The sequence below is a fragment of the Mobula birostris genome, chromosome 5 (genome assembly GCF_030028105.1).
Source record: "Mobula birostris isolate sMobBir1 chromosome 5, sMobBir1.hap1, whole genome shotgun sequence".
NCBI classification, from domain to species: Eukaryota; Metazoa; Chordata; class Chondrichthyes; order Myliobatiformes; family Myliobatidae; genus Mobula; species Mobula birostris.
The window spans coordinates 135589534-135615368 of NC_092374.1; the positions used below are offsets into that span (position 1 = coordinate 135589534).

At 42.5% G+C, this 25835-nt stretch overlaps 1 protein-coding gene across 1 annotated transcript in view; it reads left to right on the plus strand.

Annotated features, from left to right (window-relative positions):
- Positions 1-25835, plus strand: part of abcc4 (ATP binding cassette subfamily C member 4 (PEL blood group)) — a 338193-nt gene that overhangs the window by 54071 nt on the left and 258287 nt on the right. Inside the window, exons 4-6 of the mRNA XM_072258740.1 lie at positions 13819-14043; positions 19369-19458; positions 23443-23606. Coding sequence (XP_072114841.1) covers positions 13819-14043; positions 19369-19458; positions 23443-23606 — 479 coding nt within the window. The remainder of the gene's footprint in view (positions 1-13818; positions 14044-19368; positions 19459-23442; positions 23607-25835) is intronic.

Here is a 25835-nt window from a genome sequence, read left to right on the forward strand (position 1 = left end):
GTGAAAGAACTAACAGATCTAAGTGTGTGAGGTATCATTGACGCTGCATGGCATCGTTTGAAGTGGAAAGCCATGATTGCCCAAGCGTGTAACGTGCAAGGCACATGAAGAAGAAGCATGACAATTTCCAAGTCATGTCCAACTGAAGGTGAAATTGCAGCTATGAGGTGTGAGTTGTTGATGATAGTTTGGGGAATGTTACCCCAGTGGATTAAGAGTAGGGAAAACAATGGGCTATAATTTCTGGACATATCATGAACTGCAACAATTGATCATTCGTGCTGGGTGCAAAAAATAAAAAGGGGAAATGGTAGTTCATGCAATAGTGAACAAAAGAACTCAATGCTAGTATTATATCAGTGGAATTAGATAATGGAATTGATGGCTTTGTGGCAAATTTTTCAGATTGTATGAAGATAGGTGCAGGAGTAGGTAGTGCTAAGGAAGCAATGTGATAGCAACAGAACTTAGGCAAATTAGAAGATTGGGCAAAAATGTGCCAGATGGAATACAGTGTTGGGAAATGTATGATGCATTTTGGTAAAAATAACAGTAGTGTGGACTATTATCTAAATGGGGAGAGGGCTCAAACATCAGAGGTGCAGAGGGACTTGGGAGTCCTTGTGCAAGACTCCCAGAAGGTAAATTTACAGGCTGTATAAGGTAAATGCAATGTTGGCATTTATTTCAAGGGGTATAGAATATACAAGCAAGAAGAAAATCATGAGCCTTTATAAGACATTAATCAGGCTGCAGTTGGGGTGTTATCAACAGTTTTGGGCCCCATAACACAAAGTATGTGTAGTCATTGGGGAGAATCCAGAGGAGGTTCCTGAGGATGATTCCAGGAGTGAAGGAGTTAACATGTGAGGAGAGTTTGGAGCTTTTGGCCTGTGCTCCCAGGAATTTAGAAAAATATGGGGGGGATCTCATTGAAACCTATTGAACGTTGAAAGAACTAGATAGGATGGATATGGAGAGGATGTTTCTTTTCGTGGGGGTATCCAGAACTAGAGTGCACAGCCTCAACATTGAGAGGTGACCCTTTAAAACAGAGGTAAGGAGGATTTTTTTTTAGCCAGAGAGCAGTAAATCTGTGGACTACTCTGCCAAACAAGCCAGCAAATTCAGATATTTTGGCAGCCTAATAACAAGTGATGGCAGGTGCGACACAGATATCAAATACAGAATAGCAATGGCGAAAGAAGCTTTCCAAAAAATGAAGACCATATTAACTGACAGAAAGATGAGCACGTACACTAAAAACAGAATACTTCAGAGCTACATTTATTCTATCCTGAGTTATGGAAGTGAATGCTGGACCATTTCCCCAGCAATGGAAAAGAGACTAGAAGCAGCTGAATTATGGTTCTACAGGAGAACCATACATCAAATGAAGAAGTTCTCAGAAGAGCCCAAGCAGTTAGATCACTCATACCAACAATAAGAGAAAGACAACTCAGATTCCTAGGACACATCATGCAGAATGATGAGCAAGAAAAACTCATACTCTCTGGAAAGATCGAGGGGAGCAAACCTAGAGGAAGACCTCAACTTATGTACATCAAAAGCATAGCCAGGTGGCTACACATCAAGGAAATGGAAGTCATTCAAAAAATGAAGGATAGATCTATGTGGAAAACCACGGTCACCAATGTCCGCATCGGATATGGTACCTAGACGGACAGAGGCTCTGCCACAGACTGTGGTGGAGGCCAAGTACATTGATATATTTAAGGCAGAGTTTGATAGTTTCCTTATTGGTCCGGGACTCAAAGGGTATGGCAAGAAGGCAGGTGTATGGGGGTTGATAGTGATCCAGGATCTGTCACATTGGAATGGCAGAGCAGACTTGATGGGCTGAATGGCCTAATTCTGCTCCTCTGTCTTGGGGCCTTATCAAGGGGTATATAAAATGGCCAGATAAACTAGCAAACCAGAGGGATTGAGAGCTGTTCAGAATTCAGCGAAGGAAGAGAAAAGGCACGACAGAGTATCAGAATGACCGGTCAGGCAGCATTTATGGAGAGGAATAAAGAGTTGACATCTTGGGCCAAGACCTGTCATCAGAACTGGAATAGAAGGGGGAAAGAAGCGGAATAAGGTGGGGAAAGGTAAGAGAAGGAGTACAAGCTGGAAGGTGGTAGGTGAAGTTAGGTGAGGGGGAAGGTAGGGTAGGGAGGGGGATGAAGTAAGATTTTGGGAGGTAATAGGTGGAATGGGAATGTGTTGGGAGAGGAAAGTGGAGCATGGGAGAAGGGGAAGGAGCAGGAGCACCAGAGGGAGGTGAGGAGAAAGCAATTGGGAATGAGCGAAAAGGGGGTGGGGGGGGTGGGGAAGAAATGACCAGATGCTAGAGAAATTAATGTTCATGCAGTCAGCTTGCACCCTAACCCAGACAAAATGAAGTGTTGCTTCTCCAACGTCATCGTGGCAGTGACCATATAACAATTACAGCACGGAAACAGGCCACCTCGGCCCTTCTAGTCCGTGCCGAACTCTTACTCTCACCTAGTCCCACCAACGTGCACTCAGCCCATAACCCTCCATTCCTTTCCTGTCCAATTTAACTTTAAGCAACAACATCGAACCTGCCTCAACCACTTTTGCTGGAAGCTCGTTCCACATAGCTACCACTCTCTGAGTAAAGAAGTTCCCCCTCATGTTACCCCTCAACTTTTGCCCTTTAACTCTCAACTCATGTTCTCTTGTTTGAATGTCCCCCACTCTCAGTGGAAAAAGCCTATCCACGTCAACTCTATCTATCCCCCTCATAATTTTAAATACCTCTATCAAGTCCCCCCTCAACCTTCTACGCTCCAAAGAATAAAGGTTCAACTTGTTCAACCTTTCTCGTAACTTAGGTGATGAAACCCAGGTAACATTCTAGTAAATCTTGTCTGTACTCTCTCTATTTTGTTGACATCTTTCCTATAATTCAGTGACCAAAACTGTACATAATACTCCAAATTTGGCCTCACCAATGCCTTGTACAATTTCAACATTACATTCCAACTCCTATATTCAATGCTCTGATTTATAAAGGCCAGCATATCAAAAGCTTTCTTCACCACCATATCCACATGAGATTTCACCTAAGTGTAGCTAAAGCCTGGATTTCTATGTCAGTAGTTTAAAGCGTATTCCTTCAAGGCCAAGGGGGAGAACAGGTATACTGGAATGGGAGGAAAACGGAGGCTATGGAGCTTAACCATTGGAATAAACCCGTTTGAATAAAGGTCTGTTTGTGTCAGATTAATTTTGTTTTTTTCTTCTTTTAATGGGTGAGCTAAATGTTCTATTTTGCATCCCCTTCAGGAGGTAGTCTATGCCTTGTTTTCTCACCTCTCTTCACTCAGCTAATGTTATAAGATGTTAAAATTTTGTATCATTGCTGGTTCCTTAGCTTGATTGTCCCTCTTTTAATGTATTTGAGGGTTTTATTGACTGCCTTTCCAGGAATTCCTCAAAATTGTTCATCTCACTATGTATCAGGCATCTGTTTATGTTAATGCACCTGATGTGTTAGAGTTGTGCTAAAGACCTCATTATATTTTATACTTTATACTTTATTGTCACCAAACAATTGATACTAGAACGTACAATCATCACAGTGATATTTGATTCTGCGCTTCCCGCTCCCTGGAGTACAAATCGATAGTAAATATTAAAAATTTAAATTATAAATCATAAATAGAAAATAGAAAATGAAAAGTAAGGTAGTGCAAAAAAAAAACCAAGAGGCAGGTCCGGATATTTGGAGGGTACGGCCCAGATCCGGGTCAGGATCCGTTCAGCAGCCTTATCACCATTGGAAAGAAGCTGTTCCCAAATCTGGCCGTACAAGTTTTCAAGCTCCTGAGCCTTCTCCCGGACGGAAGAGGGACAAAAATTGTGTTGGCTTGGTGGGTCTTGGCCTTGATTATCCTGGCAGCACTGCTCCGACAGCGTGTGGTGTAAAGTGAGTCCAAGGACGGAAGATTGGTTTGTATGATATGCTGCGCTGTGATCACGATCTTCTGCAGCTTCTTCCGGTCTTGGACAGGACGACTTCCATACCAGGTTGTGATGCACCCTAGAAATTAGTGAAATTTTGCCAGAAAAGTTCCACTTTTGAAAGAATTTGGATTCCCTTTTCCTTCCCAGCCTGATTCATCTTATCTTTGTAGAAAATTACCAGCTTTGGTTGGAACCAAAATTAAAATCAGAGCTTGTATAAATCTTGTCTCTCTCCATTAACTGTGCCAGAGTCCAGCTGTGAAGGTCATTTAAACGCTCGGAAATATTAAACATTCTGTATCTGTTTTAATGCAGAGGTTGATAGATTCTTGATTGATCAGGGCATAAAGGGATACGGGGAGAAGGCAGGAGATTGGGGCTGAGAGTGAAAATGGATCATATAACCATATAACAATTACAGCATGGAAACAGGCCATCTCGGCCCTTCTAGTGCGTGCCAAACTCTTACCCTCACCTAGTCCCACCGACCTGCACTCAGCCCATAACCCTCCATTCCTTTCCTGTCCATATAGCTGTCCAATTTAACTTTAAACGACAACATCGAACCTGCCTCAGCCAGTACTGCTGGAAGCTTGTTCCACACAGCTACCACTCTCTGAGTAAAGAAATTCCCCCTCATGTTACCTCTAAACTTTTGCCCTTTAACTCTCAACTCATGTCCTCTTGTTTGAATCTCCCCCACTCTCAATGGAAAAAGCCTATCCACATCAACTCTATCTATCCTCCTCATAATTTTAAATACTTTTATCAAGTCCCCCCTCAATCTTCTACGTTCCAGAGAATAAAGACCCAATTTGTTAACCTTTCTCTGTAACTCAGGTGATGAAACCCAGGTAACATTCTAGTAAATCTTCTCTGTACTCTCTCTATTTTGTTGACATCTTTCCTATGTGGGAATAGGAATGGAGATTGGAGTTAGAATGGTCGGTCACTGGGAAATCCTGCTTGTTGCAGATGTAGTGAAGATGCAAAATGGAGCACCTGCCCAGTCTGCTTTGAACCTCACTGATATAGAGGAGGCTGGACTGGCTGCAGTAGATAACCTCAACAGCTTCACAGGTGAAATGTTGCCTCACCTGGAAGGATTGTTTGGGGCCCTGAATAGTGGTGCGGGGAGGAGATGAATAGAGATGCAGCATTTTTTTTCTGCTTGCTGGAATAAGGGCCAGGAGGAAGATCGGTTGGGAGGGATGAATGGAGACTGAATCAGGTTTAGTATCAGTGGTATATGCTTTGAAATTTGTCAACTTAGCGACAACGGCACAATGCAATACATGATAAGTACAGAGTAAATGAATTACACTAAGTATGTATGTATACTAAATAGTCAAATTAAAAATAGTAGTGCAGAATTAGAGATAATAAAGTGAATGGACAAGGGAATCACAGATCGCTATGGAAATGGAAAGTGGCAGGGAAGATAAAGCTGTGTTTGGTGGTAGGATCCCATTGCTGATGGTGGAAGTTGCAGAGGATGTCTTGGTGAATGCAGAGGCTCACTTGGTAGGTAAAGATGAGAAGTACTCTATCCTTATTAAGGTAGCTGGAAGATGGGGTGATGGTAGATATCTGGAAAATGTAAGAGATGTGGGTGAGGGTAGCATTAATGGTAGAAGAAGGAACACCTGTTCTCTGATCTTCTGGAAAGGAAAGCCTCATCCTAGAAACCAATGCTGAAGAAAGGAAACACCATTTTTACAGGTGACAGGGTGGGAAGAAGTATAGTCAAGGTGGCTGTGAGAGTCAGTACATTTATAAAAGATGTCAATAAGTAGCTTGACTCCAGAGATGGAGACAGAAATCAAGAAAAGGAAGAGAGATGTCAGAGATGGACCAACTGAATTTCAGGGCAGGGTGGAAGCTGGAGGCAATGTTGATGAAATTGACAAGCTCAGCATTGGTGCATGAGACAGCACCAATGCAGTTGTCAATAAAGCGCTAGAAGAGTTGGTCTCTCCAATGAATGCTTGGAACATGGATTCTTCCACGTAGCCAACAAGAAGGTGGGCATACCTGGGGCCCATGGCTGTTCCTTGAGTCTGGAGAAAGTGGGAGGAGCAGAAGGGGAATTTTGAGAGTGAAGACCAGCTCTGCCAGATGGACGAGGGTGGTCATGGAGGGGAGTTGGTTGGGTCTGTTGTCTAGAAGTGGAGAGCTTTAAGGCCTTCCTGATGATAGATAGAAGTGTATAGGGACTTGACATCCATGGTAAGAATGAGACCATCAGGTCAGGCAACTGAAGGTTGTTGAAGAAATCAAGAGCATGTGAAGGGTCACAGCTGTAGGTAGGAAGGGACAAGGGGGATAAAATGGAGCTGAGGTGTGTGGATACAAGTTCAGTGGGGTAGGAGCGGGCAGAAGCAATGAGCCTACCTGGGCAGATGGGTTTGTATCAACTTCACCACTATTAGTGAAAATGTTAGGTTTGAAGGCTAGGCTTAAGATGGACACCCCAGATTGCATATCCTTGGAAATAATGAATATATTGTCTGCCATCCTCAAAAGTTTTTAAAATTCTGGAATAGTTCCAACAGCTGGAGGTTCTCAAATGTACTTTAGAAAATGAGGTAGAGAAGAGCAGTGAATTAATTACAGATATGCCAGTTTAACATTTTCTCATGGAGAAATCTGGCCTCACTCAATAATCCAGTCAATGAATCTCTCTTTTCATATACCTACAGGAGGATAAAACATATTTGGTGTTAAGTTACTCCTGATGATTCAGCAATGCAGCTTCTGATATTTTGTTAGTCACAGGAACAGCCAAAATCTACAATCTGAAAATAAAACATTGTGATCATCTTACTGCAGAAATGTTTCCCATTCTGTTTTATAAAAAATAAATAAAGAATAGAACATTTCAAATAGACTAGATAGGACAAAGTCAAATTATATTTATGACAAAAAATGTGATTGACAAATCCACTGAAATTTTTGAGCATGTAACTCTCAGAACATGTAAAGGGGAACCAGTTGACACAATGTATTTGGCTTTTTAGAAGGCTTTCAGTCAGGTCCTTTCTAAGAGGTTGGCGTGCAAATTTGAAGCAAGTGATTAGAGCCAATGTAATTGTATAATCACAATACTTGGCAGGCAGTAAACAAAGGCTGGGAATAAATGTGTATTTTCCTAAGTGCAGGCAGTCCCCCAGGTTATGTTGTTGAGTAATCTGAACTGTTGGTAAGGCAGGAAGGAACAAAAACAATGTCTGTGAGAGGATCATAGAAATAGCTATGACAGGAGTGCAAACAGGCACATGAAGAACAGCCACCATTCAGCCTCACTGACTCTTGAATGAGTAAATGAGACTGATCAACACAACCAGCTTTGTTCAGCTTCACAGAGCCTAATAGATGCATTTGAAAAGGGCTGAGGAAAAGACGGGCAGTGGAAATGCTCCTTTCCCACCTTGCAGCGGATGCCTGCAAGAGCCCGGAAACCCATCTCCATTGATACCGCTGGTCTCTCAAACACTTGTATCCGATGTTGATAAGTTGAGCATTCATATCCAGGGTGAACCAGGTATAATGTTTTCAAGTTTCAGACTACATAAAACTGAATTGAGAGTGGCTGTGAGAAGGATACTGGGTGATTTGGGCAGGTTGAATGAGTCAGCAAATGCTTGACAGATGGGTTATTCATCTTGGTGGCAAAAACAGGAAGGCATGCTATTATCTGAATGGCGACAATTTGGGAAGGGAGCTAAAGAAAACTGGCTTCCTTTGGTCACCAATTGTTGGAAGTAAGCATGCAACTAAGAAGGCAAGTGATCTGTTGGCCATAGTGGGAGGGTTTTATGTACAGAAGCAGCAATATTTTGTTGCTGTTGTATCGAGCCTAGGTGAGACCATATCTTGAGTAATTTGTGCAATCATTGTCTACTTCTGCGGTGAGTTGTGCAGCAGACTGATTCCTGAATAGCAAGTCTGATGCATGTAAAGAGAATGGTTTGATTGGTAGATAGATTCACTACCTTTTAGAAAAATGAAGAGGGAGAATTCTAACAGGATTGGATGGAGGAACTTGGAAACTACAACCAGGTATCAGATCCAAGGATAAGAACTGAAATGAGAAATTTCTATGCCCAGGGGAAACAGTTGAAGCTAAATTATTTTTTTAAAAATCACAGTTAATTATAGTTCCTAGGACTAAAATAATCAAGCAATGTCCAGAGAAAACATGAACACCGTTTTGAATTTGGAGAAGCCATGATCATATTGAATGCTGGAACAGGCTCATTAAACTGAATAGAATCAGAGTAATACAGAACTTTAGCCCAACTGGCCCAGGCTGACCAAAATGCCCATCTAAATTAGACCTATTTGCCTTGGGCACATCTTGTGAAAGTTTGTTCCATATGCACACCACACTCTGCCTGAAGGAGTTGCCCCTGAGGACCTTTTAAATCTTTCCCCTTTCACCTTGAACCTATGCCCTTGAGGCAAAGAGAATCAAAAACCAGGTAAAAACTGTCTGCATTCACACCATCGATGCCCCTCATGAATGTCACACCCCCCGCGGTTTTTCTATTTTACTGAGTTTCTATGTGCTTTTATCAGTTTTAGTTTTCTTGGTTCATTCTTCCTTTCATCAAATTTTGATTCCTCAAAGGTGGCGATGAATCAGTATGTAAGAGGCAGTTTGAAAATCTGCCTGAGTGGTGCCATAATTACAACCTCTCTCTCTCTCTCAATGTCAGTAAGACCAAGGAAACCAGAGGTTCATGAACTCATTGGAAGATCAGAGGTAGAGAGGACCGGCAGCTTTAAATTCCTCAGTGTTATTTTGGAGGGCTCATCCTGGGCCCAGCACGCACGTTCAATTACAAAGAGAGCACGGCTGCACCTCTACTTCCTTAGGGGTTTGCGTAGTTTTGGCATGATGTCAAAAGCTCTGACAAACTTCTGTAGATGTACAGTAGAGTGTATACTGACTAGCTGCATCACAGCCTGGTATGGAAACACCAATACCCTTGAAAGGAAAATCCTACAAAGTGTAGTGAAAAAGGGCTCCCCCAACATGAGTAAAGCCTTCATTACCATTGAGCATATCTGCATGGAATACTGTCACATGAAATCAGCATCCATCACCAGAGACCCCACCACCTAGGGCATGCGCTCTTCCCATAGCTGCCATCAGGAAGTAGGTACAGGAGCCTCAGGTCTCAACACCAGGCTCAGGAGCTGTTACTATCCCTCAGCCTTCAGGCCCTTGAACCAAAGGAGACAGCTTGATTCCACTTCAGTTGTCCCATCATTTTGTTCCCACAACCAACGGACTCACTTTGGAGGACTCTTCATCTCATGTTTTTGATATTGATTACATATTTATTTGATAATCCTTATTTCATTGTTTTTGTATTTGCACATGTGTTGCCTTCTGCACACTGGTTGAACATCCAAGCTGGGCGGTCTTCCATTGATTCTATTATGGTTATTATTCTATAGGTTTAGTGAGTATGCCCACAGGAAAATGAATAAGTGGTGGCATATATTTACGTTGAACTTTGTCACTCCAAGGTTGCACAGGTTGAAGCACATACTACACAGAAGTTGGTTATTCAGGCCTCTGGCTTGTTAATTTTCTGACTTGCTGAGGTATATTCTCCTCAATTTTGTGTGATTTCTAGATTTACAATAAGCTTAACTTCCATTAATTTCAATGTGAAAATTCTGATTGTGTTTAGAGTTCAAATATCAAAGAGCCCCACACACTTTAAAAAACATGAATGCAATTTTCTGAAATGATGGATGAAACATGGAGGTGCTGAGGAGTAGTTGAAATAAAAAACTGTAGGTGCTAGAAATTTGAAACACAAACTGAAAATATTGGTTCAAAGGTCCAATTTAATGTCAGAAAAATGTATACAATATACATCCTGAAATGCATTTTCTTTGCAAACATCCACGAAAACGGAGGTGCCCCAAAGAATGAATGACAGAAAGAATAAGAACCCCGAAGTCCCCCCCCCCCATCTCCCCTTCCTCCCGTGCGTAAGTGGTGGCGAGCAACGATCCCCCCTCCCCCCACCGGCAAAGAAAAGCAAGCATCAGTATCGCTACTGAGCACTCGTGTGTGAGCAAAGCAATAGCAATGACACAGACTTTAAGTTACCCCAAAGACTTTGCATTACACACCGGCATTTGACACGCCACAGATTCTGTCTCTCCCTATTAAGGCAGAAGGAAGTGTCTCCACTTTCCCAGCAAGTGGGGAGACATAGCGTACAACTTGCTGGTTTAAGATGTTAAAAGTCCATTACGTTGCTTTTTTCACACTCTGTGCCTGAAGCTCACAAAGATCCCGGGTCTTTGGGCACACAACAGTAGATTTTCCGACTCTCCCAACGACACACGGGTCTCCTACTGTGACACTGACCCTCGATCCGCCCAACTCCAGAGCCCCGAGATCTTAGGCTTCCAAATCCGAGCCGGTCTCTCAGGCCGAGCACTTCGCATGCTGAACAACGGCCGGTCCTGAAACCCTGAGAACGGGTCCCATTCCCTCAAAGAATCGGTCAGCGTGTAACTCCAGGTCAAAGTCTTCAAAAGAACCCTGAAAGGGAAAAATAAAGATATTAAAGATGGAAATAGAGCTGTTTCCGAAGATGCAGCTTAGCGCCATCTCAACTTCGCTTCACAGGGAAAGAGGAGATCTGAGCTTGTAAGGGAACTTTGGTGAACATAGGAAGCTGTCCAAGGAATGGGAGATGGAACTTGGACAAGTGTGAGGTGTTGTATTTTGGTAAGTTAAACCAGGGCAGGACTTGTGCAATAAATGGCAGAGCCTGGGAGAGTATCATATAGAGAGATACAAGGCTAAAGGTACATAGTTCTCTGGAAGTGGCAACCCAGGTGAACAGGGTATCACCTAATCTGCACTTGGATCTCACTGATGCAGATGAGGCCATTTTGGGAGCACCAAATGCAATAAATAAGGTTGGAGGAGGTGCATAGTCTGTGAAATCAGTTCATGTTGAGGTGAGGGTGAAGTTATCCCCTCTGGTTCAAGAGCCTGATGGTTGAGCAGTAATAACTGCTCCTGAACTTGATGGTGTGGGACCTGACCTCTTTCCTTCATGATAACAGCAGCAAGAAGAGAGTATTGCCTGGATGGTGGGGTCCTTGATGATGGATGCTGTTTTCTTGTGACAGCGCACCTTGTAAATCTGGTGGGGAGGGCTTTGCCTGTGCTGTACCGGGCTGTAACCACCACTTCATGTAGGCTGTTTTGTTCCTGTGTATTGGTGCTGCCATTGCAGTCAATAATGGATCCAGTCAGGATATTTTCCACTGTGCATCTTTAGAAGTCAGTCTGTGTTTTAGATGACATGCTGAATCTGCACAAACTTCTGCCAAAGCAGTGGCATTCTGGTGTCTTCTTTGTGATGGCACTTGCATGCGGATCCCAGGGCAGATTCTCTGATATGATAAAGCCAAGGAAGTTAAAATCAATCCCCAAATGAGGATCGGCTCAGGAACCTCCAGCAGCTCCTTCCTGTAATCCATGATCATCTCTTTGATTTTGCTGACATTAAGTGAGAGTTTCTTGCCATGCCACTCTTCAACACGATTTTCAATCTTTCTTTTTTATGCCAATTCATCGCCACCTTTGATTCAGCCAACAATATTGGGGTTGTCAGCAAACTTAAATAGGGCATTAGAGGTGACTTAGCTACGCAATGAAAGATGTGAAGCGAGTTGAGTCTTACCTGGGTGGAGGGGGAATTCTTGCTTAATGAAAAAGGAGACATTGCAGATGTCTGGCTGAAGAAGTTTTGCCATGAGATCAGATGTGGTGGAGGAAGAAAGGAGTACACACAGAATGGTGGAGGAACTCAGCAGGTTTAAGTTCAGTTTAATCCCATTCAACTGTACACATGAATACTGCGAAGAGGAGCAACAGAGTGCATGTAATACACAACACATAAAGTAATATTACCACATAAAAAATCAAATAATAGAAGTCCATATTTGATACAAATTTAAAAAGTAAACAGTATGATGCTACTGGCGCTTCATGCATGACAACACCTGGGTGGTGGCCTCGAGTTCAGTTGTCTTATGGCCTGGAGAAGAAGCTGTTTCCCACCTTAACAGTTCTTGTCCTAATACAACAATATCTCCTGCCTGTTGTTAAGTGGTCATAGAGATTATTGGATGACTGGGAGGGAGCATTGACAATGCTAAGTGAACTACGTAGCCAGTACTCCTGACAAATATCTTGGTGTAAGAGAGACCCAAATGATCCTCCTAGCAATCCTTGAAAGCCTTTATATGGTCAGATGCCTTGTAACTCCCATACAGCTGCTCAGGACATTCTTGATGGTGCACTTGTTATAAAATTGGTTCGAATGGGTGGGGGGTGCCGCGGAAGACTTGCTCACCTCAATCTTCTCGAAGTGGAGATGCTGCTGTACTTTCTTGATTAATGGGGTGATGTTGAGGGACCAGGTGAAATTGTTGCTTTGTGAACTGCCATAAACTTGGTGCTGCTAACTCTCTCCACAGAGGAGCCATGTATGTGCAGTGAGGAGTGATCAGCCTGCATTTTCCTAAAATCGACAATCATTGCTTTGGCCTTGTCCACATTGAGACTCAAGTCGTTGTGCTGGCATCATTCTACCAGCCCCCACTACCTTCTCTTTGTATGCCATTTTGTTGTCATTGTTGATGAGGCCAACCACTATTGTGTCATCAGAGAACTTGATGATTTGGTTTGAATTGGATTTGGCAGTGCAGCTATGCACGAACAGCAGGTTCTTCATCAGGACTGGAAAAAGGAGATTAGAAGTTGTAGTGAGAAGATGGGGAAACGAAAGGGAGAAGTATAAGTGATAGGTGAAATTGGGAGACGGGTTAAGGTGAAGTAAAGAGCTGGGTAGGCAATTGGCAAAGAGATAAAGCGTTGGAGAAGGAGGAATGTGATAGAGGACAGAAGGCCATGGAAGAAAGGGAAGGGGGAGGAGCACCAGAGGGAGATGATGGGTAAGTAAGGTTATAAGGTGAGAGAGGGAAATGGGAATGGTGAAGGGGAGGTGGGGGGCAATTACCAGAAGTTTGAGAAATTGATGTTCAACTGGAAGTTCCAGAACTCGAACTTCTGGTAATTGCCCCCCCTTCCCCTTCAAAATTCCCCATTCTCATTCCCCCCTCCCACTTTATCTCTTTACCTCCTCCCCCTTCCCTTTCTTCCATGGCCTTCAGTCCTCTCCTATCACATTCCCCCTTCTCCAGCCCTTTATTTTCACCGATTGACTCCCCTGCTGTTTACTTCACCGCCCCTGCCCCCGTCCCGGTTTCACCTATCGCCTACCACCTTGTACTTCTTCCTCTCTTTTCCCCACCTTTTTACTCTGACTTTTAACTTTTTTCCGTTCCTGATGGAGGTTCTTAGGCTAAAGCGTTGACTGATTACTCTTTTCCATAGATGCTGCCTGGCCTGCTGAGTTCCTCCAGCGTTTTGTGTGTGTTGCTTGGATTTCAGCATCTGCAGATTTCCTCTTGTCTGTAGATTTTTCTCTTGTTTGTCCTTCTCTGCAGTATTCTGTTCCAAATACAAGCAAGGGTGGGTGCCCTGAAGGATGGGAAAAATGCTTCCAAGATAATCTTCTAAGGAAGCAATTCACTAACTTATAAAGCATATCAGTTTGGTTTTGTTGTGATATTTTTCAAATGGAAAAATATGTTATATACTTTTCAAAATAATCCTACTACCACAGCTTTTTATGTTTAGTCCAATTTTTTTTTTAGAGCTTTTCAAAATACATTGTTGATTTGTTTTGTTTTACGTTTCAGGAAGTAATAAAAGTTGTTCAGCCTATTATATTGGGAAAAATTGTTAATTATTTTGAAAACTACAATAAGGATGATACAGAGGCTTCTAAAATTGCCTTTGGATATGCTGCCGGCCTATCGCTTTCTACGTTGTTTTTGGCAGTTACACATCACCTGTACTTCTTTCATGTACAAAGGAGCGGAATGAAACTAAGGATAGCAATGTGCCATATGATTTACAGAAAGGTAAGAAATTTACTGTCTATGATTGCCTCTCTATGGAGTGGCAAAGGTTAGTGTGGTTTAATTTTTGATGGATACACATAACAAAATTGCTTCACGATAAAATACAGTGAATTCCAGTTAAGTGATGCCTATCAGGACCAGTACACTTTGGCCCAATTAAGTGACTGCCCAATTAGCCGAAGTTTAATAACTAAAAAGATATCCAAAAGATTGCCTATCATTTAACTGTGTAACATATTATGTATTTAAATGATATGTAGAATAAATTAGAACACTACCAAAAGTTCTACATTACCATAAAATTGTGTATTAGTTCCTAATTGTTATTGATGGAGGAATTAATTCAGTGTATGTTGACGTGTTCTTTTGAACAACTGTAAATGAACAGAATCAGCACAGACACCTAATGCAGATATTGGGCTGCCTTCAAACAGTGCTTTTAACAGTTGCATCTTCGAAACCTTCATTTTACTTATAACATTCAAGATGATTGTCGATACCTTAAAAATCTCTTCCTGGTGACTTGTTGAAGTGGTGAAATAGTTTCATTTTTGCTCCCAGCTGTTTCTGGCATCTCCAAGCCTGAATGCTTGAAACTGCATGAGTACAACAAATCTGAGCTGCCTTACTGTTTATCTTTCGCCAACTATCAGTGACTAAAATCACTGCTTTTTGAACATAGACACATTCACGTGCGCTCTTTAAAAACTGTTTGCTCTAAGTACAATGTAATGTCTAGTGGTCACATGATGTGCTCGTGACTGATGCTACTTAGAAAATGTTTGGCAATAGTTGCCTGTCCCAATTAAGCAACATAGTGTCCCAAATAAACAAAGGGAATCACTAATAGTCTCTCACTAATTCTACCTACTGGGCCTTTATCTGTAAACGTACACAATTTGGGCTTTATTACTGTTCAGGTCAGTAAAGGTATTCAATCAGTCCTTATAATTTAACGTATTTGCTTTTAACTCGCTGTTCTAAACTCATGGTTTGGACAGGGCTATAACTGGTCAGATGAGAGCTGAACTGGTCAGATAGGTTGTAGTTTTCTCTGAGTTCAGAACTTGGGGTCTTCTTTCTATAGTGGTTGTTCCTGGGTTGTAGCTAGCCATGTGTGCAGTGTTCCTTTAATTTATTTTCACCTGATCTTCTGGACTTTTCAGAACCCTCAAATTAAGTTAGTTGAAAAGGTGAAGATGCAGTTACTGAGTTGTCCTGCCAATTTGCTGGGCAGCTTTCTGCTTATTCAGTTGTTTGGTTCACTTAGGTTTCATATAAGGCTTAGTTGGTGGTTTAATTATTAGTCATATGACTATACTTTTATGAAATATACTTCAGCTTTGCAAATAATCCTGTTTTATGGCACTTTATCAAAACATCACACGGAGTGCATTACCTTCCCCGTTCGGATGTGTTACGCAACGTGGTTAAGCTATCTTATTGTCAACTAACTATGCCTTGAACATTCTTATCAAAATTGCTGATGTAGATAACAAGCAACGATAAGCCCACCACCAGCCTCTGACGTACAAGTTTCCAGTATGAGAAACAAGATTTTATTATTACTCTCTACTTTCTATTATCAAGCCAATTATTTATCCATTTAGACAGCCCTCCCTGGATTCCACGTAATCTAACTGTCCAGAGCAGCCTACCATATGGAACCTTAGCAAAGGCCTTACCTAAGTCATATAAACCATGTTTACTGCCCTACCCCAATCGACTTTCTCGGTCACATTACCAAACTTGATTAGCTTTATAAGACATGACCTCCTGCCCACATAGCAATGCTGGCTGTCCCTAATCAATCCATGTCTTTCCACCGTATCTTATCCTCAGGATCCTTTCCAGTAATTTACCTGCTACAGACTAACTGGACTATGGTTCCTCGGTGTTTCTTTGTCACTTGTCCTAAATAAACTGGTCTGGCACTTCACTCGTGGCTAATGACGATGCAAATATATAGTGATGATCAGGGATTCCATGGTTTCTCCTCTTGCCTTTATAGTGTTCTTGGATATACATGGTAGGCCCTGGAGATTTTTCTATCTTCACACCTTTTAAGAAATCCAGCACCTCCTCTGCTGTAATGCTGACTTTCTCCCCATTAACTTTACCTGGTTTTGAGAACTTCATGTCTTTCTCCACAAAGAAATATTCATTAAGGACTCTGCTCATCTCTTGCTGCTCTACACCAAGATCTCTACTTTGATCTCTGATAAACCCTATTCTCTCTCTAATCACTTTTCTGCTTAATATACTTCTAAAATTTCTGAGGATTCTTCTTTGCCAAAGCTATCTCATGCCCTCTTTTTGCCTGGATTTCCTTCTTGAGCACAATCCGGCTTGATCCCAGCTGCCTGCACCTGACCCATGCCTCATTTCCCCTACCCAGAGTCTCAATATCCCTCGTCACCCACGTTTCCCTGCTCCCACCAGCCTTGCCCTTCACTCTTAACAGGAACATGCAGACGTTGTGCTCTCACTGTCTCACCTTTAAATGCCTCTCACTTTATTGTTGTCCCTTTGCCCTCGAGCAACCTACTCCAGTCAACCTTTGCAAGTTCCTGTCTCATACTGCGAAAGTTTACCTTGCCCCAAATTAGAACTTGAACCCGTGGAGTAATTCTGCCCAATTTCATAATTACTTTAGAACTAATAGATCTAGATGGGGCGGAGTTTGTTAAGTGTGTCCAGGACGGACTCCTGTCATAGTACGTGGACAGGCCGATTAGGGGGAATGCCATACTAGATCTAGTACTAGGTAATGAACTGGGTCAGGTCACAGATCTCTCAGTGGGTGAGCATCTGGGGGACAGTGACCACCGCTCCCTGGCCTTTAGCATTGTCATGGAAAAGTTTAGAATCAGAGAGGACAGGAAAATTGTTAATTGGGGAAGGGCAAATTATGAGGCTATAAGGCTAGAACTTGCGGGTGTGAATTGGGATGATGTTTTTGCAGGGAAATGTTCTATGGACATGTGGTCGATGTTTAGAGATCTCTTGCAGGGTGTTAGGAATAAATTTGTCCCGGTGAGGAAGATAAAGAATGGTAGGGTGAAGGAACCATGGGTGACAAGTGAGGTGGAAAATTTAGTCAGGTGGAAGAAGGCAGCATACATGAGGTTTAGGAAGCAAGGATCAGATGGGTCTATTGAGGAATATAGGGAAGCAAGAAAGGAGCTTAAGAAGGGGATGAGAAGAGCAAGAAGGGGGCATGAGAAGGCCTTGGTGAGTAGGGTAAAGGAAAACCCCAAGGCATTCTTCAATTATATGAAGAAAAAAAGGATGACCGGAGTGGAGGTAGGACCGATTAGAGGTAAAGGTGGGAAGATGTGCCTGGAGCCTGTGGAAGTGAGCGAGGTCCTCAATGAATACTTCTCTTCGGTATTCTCCAATGAGAGGGAACTTGATGATGGTGAGGACAATATGAGTGAGCTTGATGTTCTGGAGCATGTTGATATTAAGAGAGAGGAGGTGTTGGAGTTGTTAAAATACATTAGGATGGATGAGCCCCCGGGGCCTGATGGAATATCCCCAGGCTGCTCCACGAGGCGTGGGAAGAGATTGCAAAGCCTCTGGCTAGGATCTTTATGTCCTCGTTGTCCACGGGAATGGTACTGGGGAGGATTGGAGGGAGGCGAATGTTGTCCCCTTGTTCAAAAAAGGTAGTAGGGATAGTTCGAGTAATTATAGATCAGTGAGCCTTACGTCTGTGGTGGGAAAGCAGTTGGAAAAGATTCTTAGAGATAGGATTTATGGGCATTTAGAGAATCATGGTCTGATCAGGGACAGTCAGCATGGCTTTGTGAAGGGCAGATCGTGTCTAACAAGCCTGATAGAGTTCTTTGAGGAGGTGACCAGGCATATAGATGAGGGTAGTGCAGTGAAGGTGATCTACATGGATTTTAGTAAGGCATTTGACAAGGTTCCACACAGTAGGCTTATTCAGAAAGTCAGAAGGCATGGGATCCAGGGAAGTTTGGCCAGGTGGATTCAGTATTGGCTTCCTGCAGAAAGCAGAGAGTCGTGGTGGAGGGAGTACATTCAGATTGGAGGGTTGTGACTAGTGGTGTCCCACAAGGATCTGTTCTGGGACCTCTATGTGATTTTTATTAACGACCTGGATGTTGGGGTAGAAGGGTGGGTTGGCAAGTTCGCAGACGATGCAAAGGTTGGTGGTGTTGTAGATAGTGTAGAGGATTGTCAAAGATTGCAGAGAGACATTGATAGGATGCAGAAGTGGGCTGAGACGTGGCAGATGGAGTTCAACCCAGAGAAGTATGAGGTGGTACACTTTGGAAGGACAAACTCCAAGGCAGAGTACAATGTAAATGACAGGATACTTGGTAGTATGGAGGAGTGGAGGGATCTGGGGGTACATGTCCACAGATCCCTGAAAGTTGCCTCACAGGTGAATAGGGTAGTTAAGAAAGCTTATGGTGTGTTAGCTTTCATAAGTTGAGGGATAGAGTTTAAGAGTCATGATGTAATGATGCAGCTCTATGAAACTCTGGTTAGGCCACACTTGGAGTACTAGTGAGGTTTAAGAGACTACTAGACAGGTATGTGGAGGAATTTAAGGTGGGGGCTTATATGGGAGGCAGGGTTTGAGGGTCGGCACAACATAGGGGGCCGAAGGGCCTGTACTGTGCAGTACTAGTCTATGTTCTATGTCCTATGGTCACTGATTCCAAAGTGCTTCCCCCATTGTCACCTCAGTGTCCCACCCTGCCCTATTACCCAAGAGTAGGTTAAGTGTTCTCCTTACTCTAAGGCTTTATCTCTCTTCATATTGCCCAAGGTATGTTTGCTGAACACACTGAACAGATTCCACCCCATCTAAACCCTTAACAGTATGGCAGTCCCATTCTATGTTGGAAAACTTAAAATCCTCCCCTATTATTCTTCCAACTCTCCACAATCTCCCTACTAAAGACCATTCACCTACTAGCTGCACATTAAGTGTGACCAGTTCATTGAAGCTCTGGACCTCAATGCTCTCAGGATTAGCGATGCTCACGAGTAAATCTACCTGCAGCTGCAGATGTTCTAACAATTCTGCTGAGGAAAGCTGGCAAGCTGTGCAAATTCTCAGCAAAACCAAGTAAAATCGGGGCCAGTCATGTTTCTGATTCCTTTTAACTGACGTGTATAGGAATGGGCCTTTAGAATCAAAATGTGGGAAGTAAAATTAAGCACTTCCTTCCCACATTAATGTTAGAAATAGATAATTGTTTTTAAATCATTCGTGTTTTGTTACTTTGAAATTATTTGTATTAATTCAAACTACATAATTTTTTTTATATATTTATGTTTCAGGCACTGCGTCTCAATAACATTGCACTGTCAAGAACAACCACAGGCCAGATAGTGAACCTGTTATCCAATGATGTAAACAAGTTCGATCAGGTATGTAGTTATCAGTCAAGGAGGAAGACATGGGTGGTGAGGTTGTATCCATTATAATCAAAGTTGTGGAGTAAAACTGCGCAGAAACAGACCGTTCGATCCACTAAGCCCACACTGATCATCAAGTAGCCTACTACGCTTTGTGTTTCAAGTGCTCATTCAGCTACTACAAACGTACTTAAGTCGTGTGAGAGTACCTGCAGCCATCATTTTCTCAGCTAGTGTGTTTCAGATTGCAACTGCCTTCTGGGTTGGGGAAAAAAGATCAATCAGCCTCCGAGTCCAACATAGTATTCTCCGTAACTTCCGCCACCTCCAACGGGATCCCACCATTAAGCCCATCTTTCCCTCCCCCCCCCCCCGCTTTCCACAGGGATCGCTCCCTACGCAACTCCCTTGTCCATTTGTTCCCCCCCCCATCCCTCCCCACCGATCTCCCTCCTGGCACTTATCCTTGTAAGCGGAACAAGTGCTACACATGCCCTTACACTTCCTCCCTTACCACCATTCAGGGCCCCAGACAGTCCCTCCAGGTGAGGCGACACTTCACCTGTGAGTCGGCTGGGGTGATATACTGCATCCGGTGCTCCCAATGTGGCCTTCTATATTTTGGTGAGACTTGACGCAGACTGGGAGATCGTTTTGCTGAACACCTATGCTCTGTCCGCCAGGGAAAGCAGGATCTGAACCAATTTCCCCCGGGATCAATAAAGTATGACTATGACTATGACTATGACTATCTCCCAGTGGCCACACATTTCAATTCCACGTCCCATTCCCATTCTGATATGTTTATCCATGGCCTCCTCTACAGTAAAGATGAAGCCACACTCAGGTTGGAGGAACCACACCTTATATTCCATCTGGGTAGCCTCCAATCTGATGGCATGAACATTGACTTCTCTAACTTCCGCTAATGCCCCATCTCCCCCTCGTATCCCATCCGTTATTTATTTATATACACACATTCTTTTTCTCTCTCTGCTTTTTCTCCCTCTGTCCCTCTCACTATACCCCTTGCCCATCCTCTGGGTTTTTTTTCCCCCCTCCCCCTTTTCTTTCTTCCTGGGCCTCCTGTCCCATGATCCTCTCATATCCCTTTTGCCAATCACCAGTCCAGCTCTTGGCTCCATCCCTCCCCCTCCTGTCTTCTCCTATCATTTTGGATCTCCCTCTCCCCCTCCCACTTTCAAATCTCTTACTAGCTCTTCTTTCAGTTAGTCCTGACGAAGGGTCTCGGCCCGAAACGTCGACTGTACCTCTTCCTAGAGATGCTGCCTGGCCTGCTGCGTTCACCAGCAACTTTGATGTGTGTTGCTTGAATTTCCAGCATCTGCAGAATTCTTCCTGAATCATGATAAATTCTTAGTTTTCTTGGCAAAATGGAGCAACTTGGATTCCCTCCATTTTGCCCACTCTCACAACAGGTCAACAGAAGATGCCATTTTATTGGCTCTTCACTCAACCTTGAAACATCGGGAGAAGAGAGATACATACATCAGGATGTTCTATATTGACTCCCGCTCTGCATTTAACACTATCGTCCCCTCAAAGCTAATTAATAAGATCCAGGTCCTTGGTCTCAATACCTCCTTGTGCCTCTGGATCCATGATTTCCTCACTTGCAGACCTCAGTCATTTTGGATTGCCAACAATATCTCCTGTACAATCACCATCAACACAGGTATACTCCAAGGCTGTGTGCTTAGCTCCTTGCTCCACTCGCTTTATACTTATGACTTAGAGGCTAATGGCAACTCCAATGTCATATTTAAGTTTGCTGGTGACACCACTGTTGTGGGGCGAATCAAAGACGACAAATCAGCAGGTAGGAGGGAGATTGAAAATCTGGCTGAGTGGTGCCACAACTTTTCACTTAGTGTCAGCAAAACCAAGGAGCTGATTACTGACTACAGGTGAAGAAAACTGGAAGTCTATGAGCCAGTCTTCATCAGGGATCAGAGGTGGAGCACCTCAGCAACTTTAAATTTCTTGGTCTTATCATTATAGAGGCTCTGGTGCGGGAGAGTATACTGGCTGTTTGCATCGTAGCCTGGTATGGAAAACACCAATTCCCTTGAATAGAAAATCCTGCAAAAAGTAGTGGATACAGCACAATACATCACGGGTGAATCCTTCCTAGCACTGAACACATCTAAAAGAAGTGCTGTTGCAGGAAAGCTGCATCCATCATCAAGGCCATGCTCTCTTCTCACTGCTGCTATTAGGAAGGTGGTACATGAGCCTCAGGACCTGTGCTACCAGGTTCAGGGACAGTTATTACCCCTCAACTATCAAGCTCTTGAACCAGCAGGGCTATCTTCATTCACTCCAGCACTGAACTGATTTCACAACCAATTGACTCACTTTTAAGTACTCACGTTCAACTCATGTTCTTGATATTTATTGCTTACTTATTATTATTATTTTGTTATTTTTGTATTTGCACAGCTTTTTGTCTTTTGTACTTTGTCTTTGTTGTGTGCAGTTTTTCATTGGTAATGTTGTGATTCTTTCTATTTAGTGTGAAAGAAAATGAATCTCAAGATAGTATATGGTGACATAGATGTATTTTGATAATAAATCTACTTTGACTTTGTTTTTAGAAAAAAACTAAAACATAGTGGAATTATTGTACACAGTAACATTTGCATAAAGAATAACTTAAGGAAACAGATGACCTATGTTCCTCATCAGAGGTTGTGATTGATGGGGAGATTTGCTTTTTAAATATCAGATTGTTCATTATGTGCCATGTCATATGACATGGGTGATCATGGTCTTTCCATGACCACAATTGTTCTTGGCAATTTTTTCTACACAAGTGACTTGCCATTGCCTTCTCATGGCAGTGTCTTTACAAGATGGGTAATCCCAGCCAGTATCAATACTCTTCAGAGATTGTCTGCCTGGCGTCAGTGGTTGCATAACCAGGACTTGTGATATGCACCAGCTGCTCATACGACCATCCACCGCCTGCACCCATGATCCTGATCATTGGGGCTAAACAGGTGCTACATCTTGCCCAAGGATGACCCGCAAGCTAAGTGAGAGAAGGAGCACCTTACACCTCCTTTGGTAGAGACGTATCTCCACCCTGCCACCCCTAAATAACAAAAAGACTAATAATACCTTGTTTCCTCTTGGGTACCTAGTAAACGCAAGTCATGTAAATACACCATGTCTATCTACAAACCAATATGTCCCAGTTTTTTTTATGCCAGGATATTTGTACTCTAATTCAACTATGATCTGGTGCTGGCAAAACCCCGCATTTGGAAATTATATAGGAGAGTCATGTTCCTGCAGGTTGAGAGATCTCTGGCTGATCATAGGCCTGGCCCCCTCAAAAACTGGAAAAAATATTCAAACGTTGGTGCCTAATCAGAAAGGAACAGGGGACAGGATGTTGAGGTCTGCTTCTTTGGGATATTGTGCCAACAAACTAAAGGTAAAAATGAAATCAGAGGCTTAAGAATACTCTCTTCCAACAACCACTTTCAAAAGGCTATATTCTAATTCTGGGTATAGATGCTCCAGCTCTCTAGAAGGAGGGTTTCCAGCCTGGGGTCCATGGACCCCCTTGCTTAATGGTATTGATCCATGCCAGCAAAAAAGTTTGGGAACCCCTGCTCTAGAAGGTGTTGGTTCCACACATAAGATTTAAGTCAAGTCCAACTTTAAAAAAACAATCATGTAAACTTGGAATAATTTCTTTTAAATGGCGGGTATTTTCTGAAATCTATAAGCAGCTTGTAGGAGCTGATGATCTGAAATAACTGATAACACAAAACCAATTCCACACTTTAAACACTTGTCCAAAGTTTCTTTTCAGTGTATGAATGCTTGTGCACTTATAAACTGCAAAGAAATTTAAAGGTTAATGGTGTTTTTTTAAATATCATATTTCGCCTCATGTTGAAAACTTTGTACATGGATATTTTTGTAATGCTAATACTATGTATATGACATCAACTGTTTCAGGTAACCATATTTCTGCATTTCCTGTGGGTTGCACCATTGCAAGCAATTGCAGCGGTAGCACTGTTGTGGTATGAAATAGGACCATCCTGCTTGGCTGGAATAGCCATACTACTTATCCTGATGCCATTGCAAACGGTCTTTGGCAAGTGGTTTTCAGTTCTGAGGTATCTTTTTACTGATATTTACTTTTTGCACAATTTATTTATGAAAAATTTGTATATTTTTAAATGCTTATTTCAGATCTGATTTTACATTGAATCTGTTAGAATATAAGTTTTCACGTCCTTTTTACATCCCAGATTTCAAATTCAAGTGTAGGTGTTGCTGAGAAGGCAGCCATTTCTTGTTGCTCTTAAGAAATTGCAATGGACTGTTGTTTTAAGCTTCTGCAATCCTTGTACACATTTGATTGCAGGGTCAACTGAGCAGCAATGAAAGATATATTGAAGCTAAGGTGCTGTATGATTTTGAGATAATGATGCTGGTGTGCATCCACAGTTCATTTGCTTTTGGATGTTGCAGGTTGTGAGTTTGAGAAGTGCTGTCAACGAAGCTAGTGGAAACTTATTATCCCAGATTCCATGTAGATCAGTTTTAACAGTGCCACATTTTGTCTAATATTTTCTTCATATTGATGGTGGTTATCCTCTGGCATTCATGTGTATTCATGTTTGAATCAATCAAGAGCTAACGGGGCTGAAAGAATGCCAACATTGGAGGCGTTGTACCATTCCAATTTCACAAGTGTTATAATTTCTAGTATCGGCTTCATTTTGTATGCTAATGAACAAGTTGTTTTAAATAATGGGCTAGATAATTAGTCTATTAATCCCGTATTTATTGGATCAATAAAGTAAATATCTTCAGTCCTGATGAAAGGTCTCGGCCTGAAACCATCCACTATTTGTTTCCTTCCATAGTTGCTGCCTGACCTGCTGAGTTCCTCCAGCAATTTACTCTAGATTTCCAGCAGTTTTTGTGTGTTGCTCTGGATTTCTAGCAACTGCAGTCTGTCTTGTGTCTAGTAAAAATACTTAATTTATTAATAATTTAATATTAGTATTTCCCTGCTGTATACAAAAGATGGGCATTTGGCATGAGTCTTACAACTTCCCAGTCCCTCTATGTGAACTCAAACAGGTCCTTTATCATATTTAATTATGTAAAATCTTGGCATTGTCTGGATCTAAACATTGATAAAACAATGACATTATGTTTCCATTTAAAGCTGTGTGCTTAGAAAGGGATAATGAGAGAGGTGGTGTATTTGGTCAAGAAGGAAAAGGAAGGGTATGTAAGGTTTTGGAAGCTAAAATTAAATAGTGTTCTTCAGAAATATAAAGAAATACAAACTAGCTAGAGAAGAACTAAAGAAGGTAGTTAGGGGAGCCAAGAGGGGTCATGAAAAGTCCTTGGCAAAGATTCCCAAGACATTGACAAAGGAGTGAGCATGTGCTTGGAGGAGGAGGGCATGAGTGAGGTCCTAAATGGGTGAAGTGCATTAGTATTTAGCAAGAAGGACCTGGAAGATGGGGAGATTAGTATGAGGTATGCTAGGGCATTTCGAGATAAAGGAGAGGTAGTGTTGAGTCTCTTAAAGAACATTAATGTGGATGTCCCCAGGGCCTGATGGGATCTACCCCAGGTCAATTAGAGAAGCAAAAGATGAGGTTGCTATGGTTTTGACCAAGATCAGCAATGCCTTCTCTAGGCACTGGCAAAGTTCTAGAGGGCTGACAAGTAGCTAATGTTGTTCCATTATTCAAGAAGGGAAATCGGGGCAGCCTGAAAACTGTAGACTGATGAGTCTCATGTCAGTGGTAGGAAACTTACTGGAGATGATTCTTAGTGAAAGGATTTATGATGATTTGGCCTAATTAGGAGCAGTCAGCATGGTTTTGTATCGGGTATTTCATGTCTTACAAACTTGATTTAAGTTTTTCAAAGGTGTGACAAAGGTGATTGATGAAGACAGTTGAGGCATTTGACAAGTCCCCTCGGGGTGGCTGTTCCCAGAAGTTGAAGTTGAATGGAATCCTTGGTGAATTGGCCACCTGGCTTTAGAGTTAGCTTGCTCACAGAGAAGTTGTTGAAGGGATTTATTGAGGCTGAAGGCCTGGACTAGTGATGTTCCTTAGGGATCCATACTGGGATCCCTGCTGTCCGTGATGTGTATAAATAACCTGGATGATTATGTAGATGGATGAATTAGTAAGCTTGCAGATATGTCTGCCAAAGAATATAGTGGGATATATATCAGTTGCTAGTATGGGTGGAGAAATGGTAGGTAGAGTTTAATCTCACAATGGGTTAAACTACAGCAGCCAAATGGGTTAAACTCCATCCACCGAGGACAGCATGGTAGTGTAGTGGTTAGCACAATGCCGTAGCTG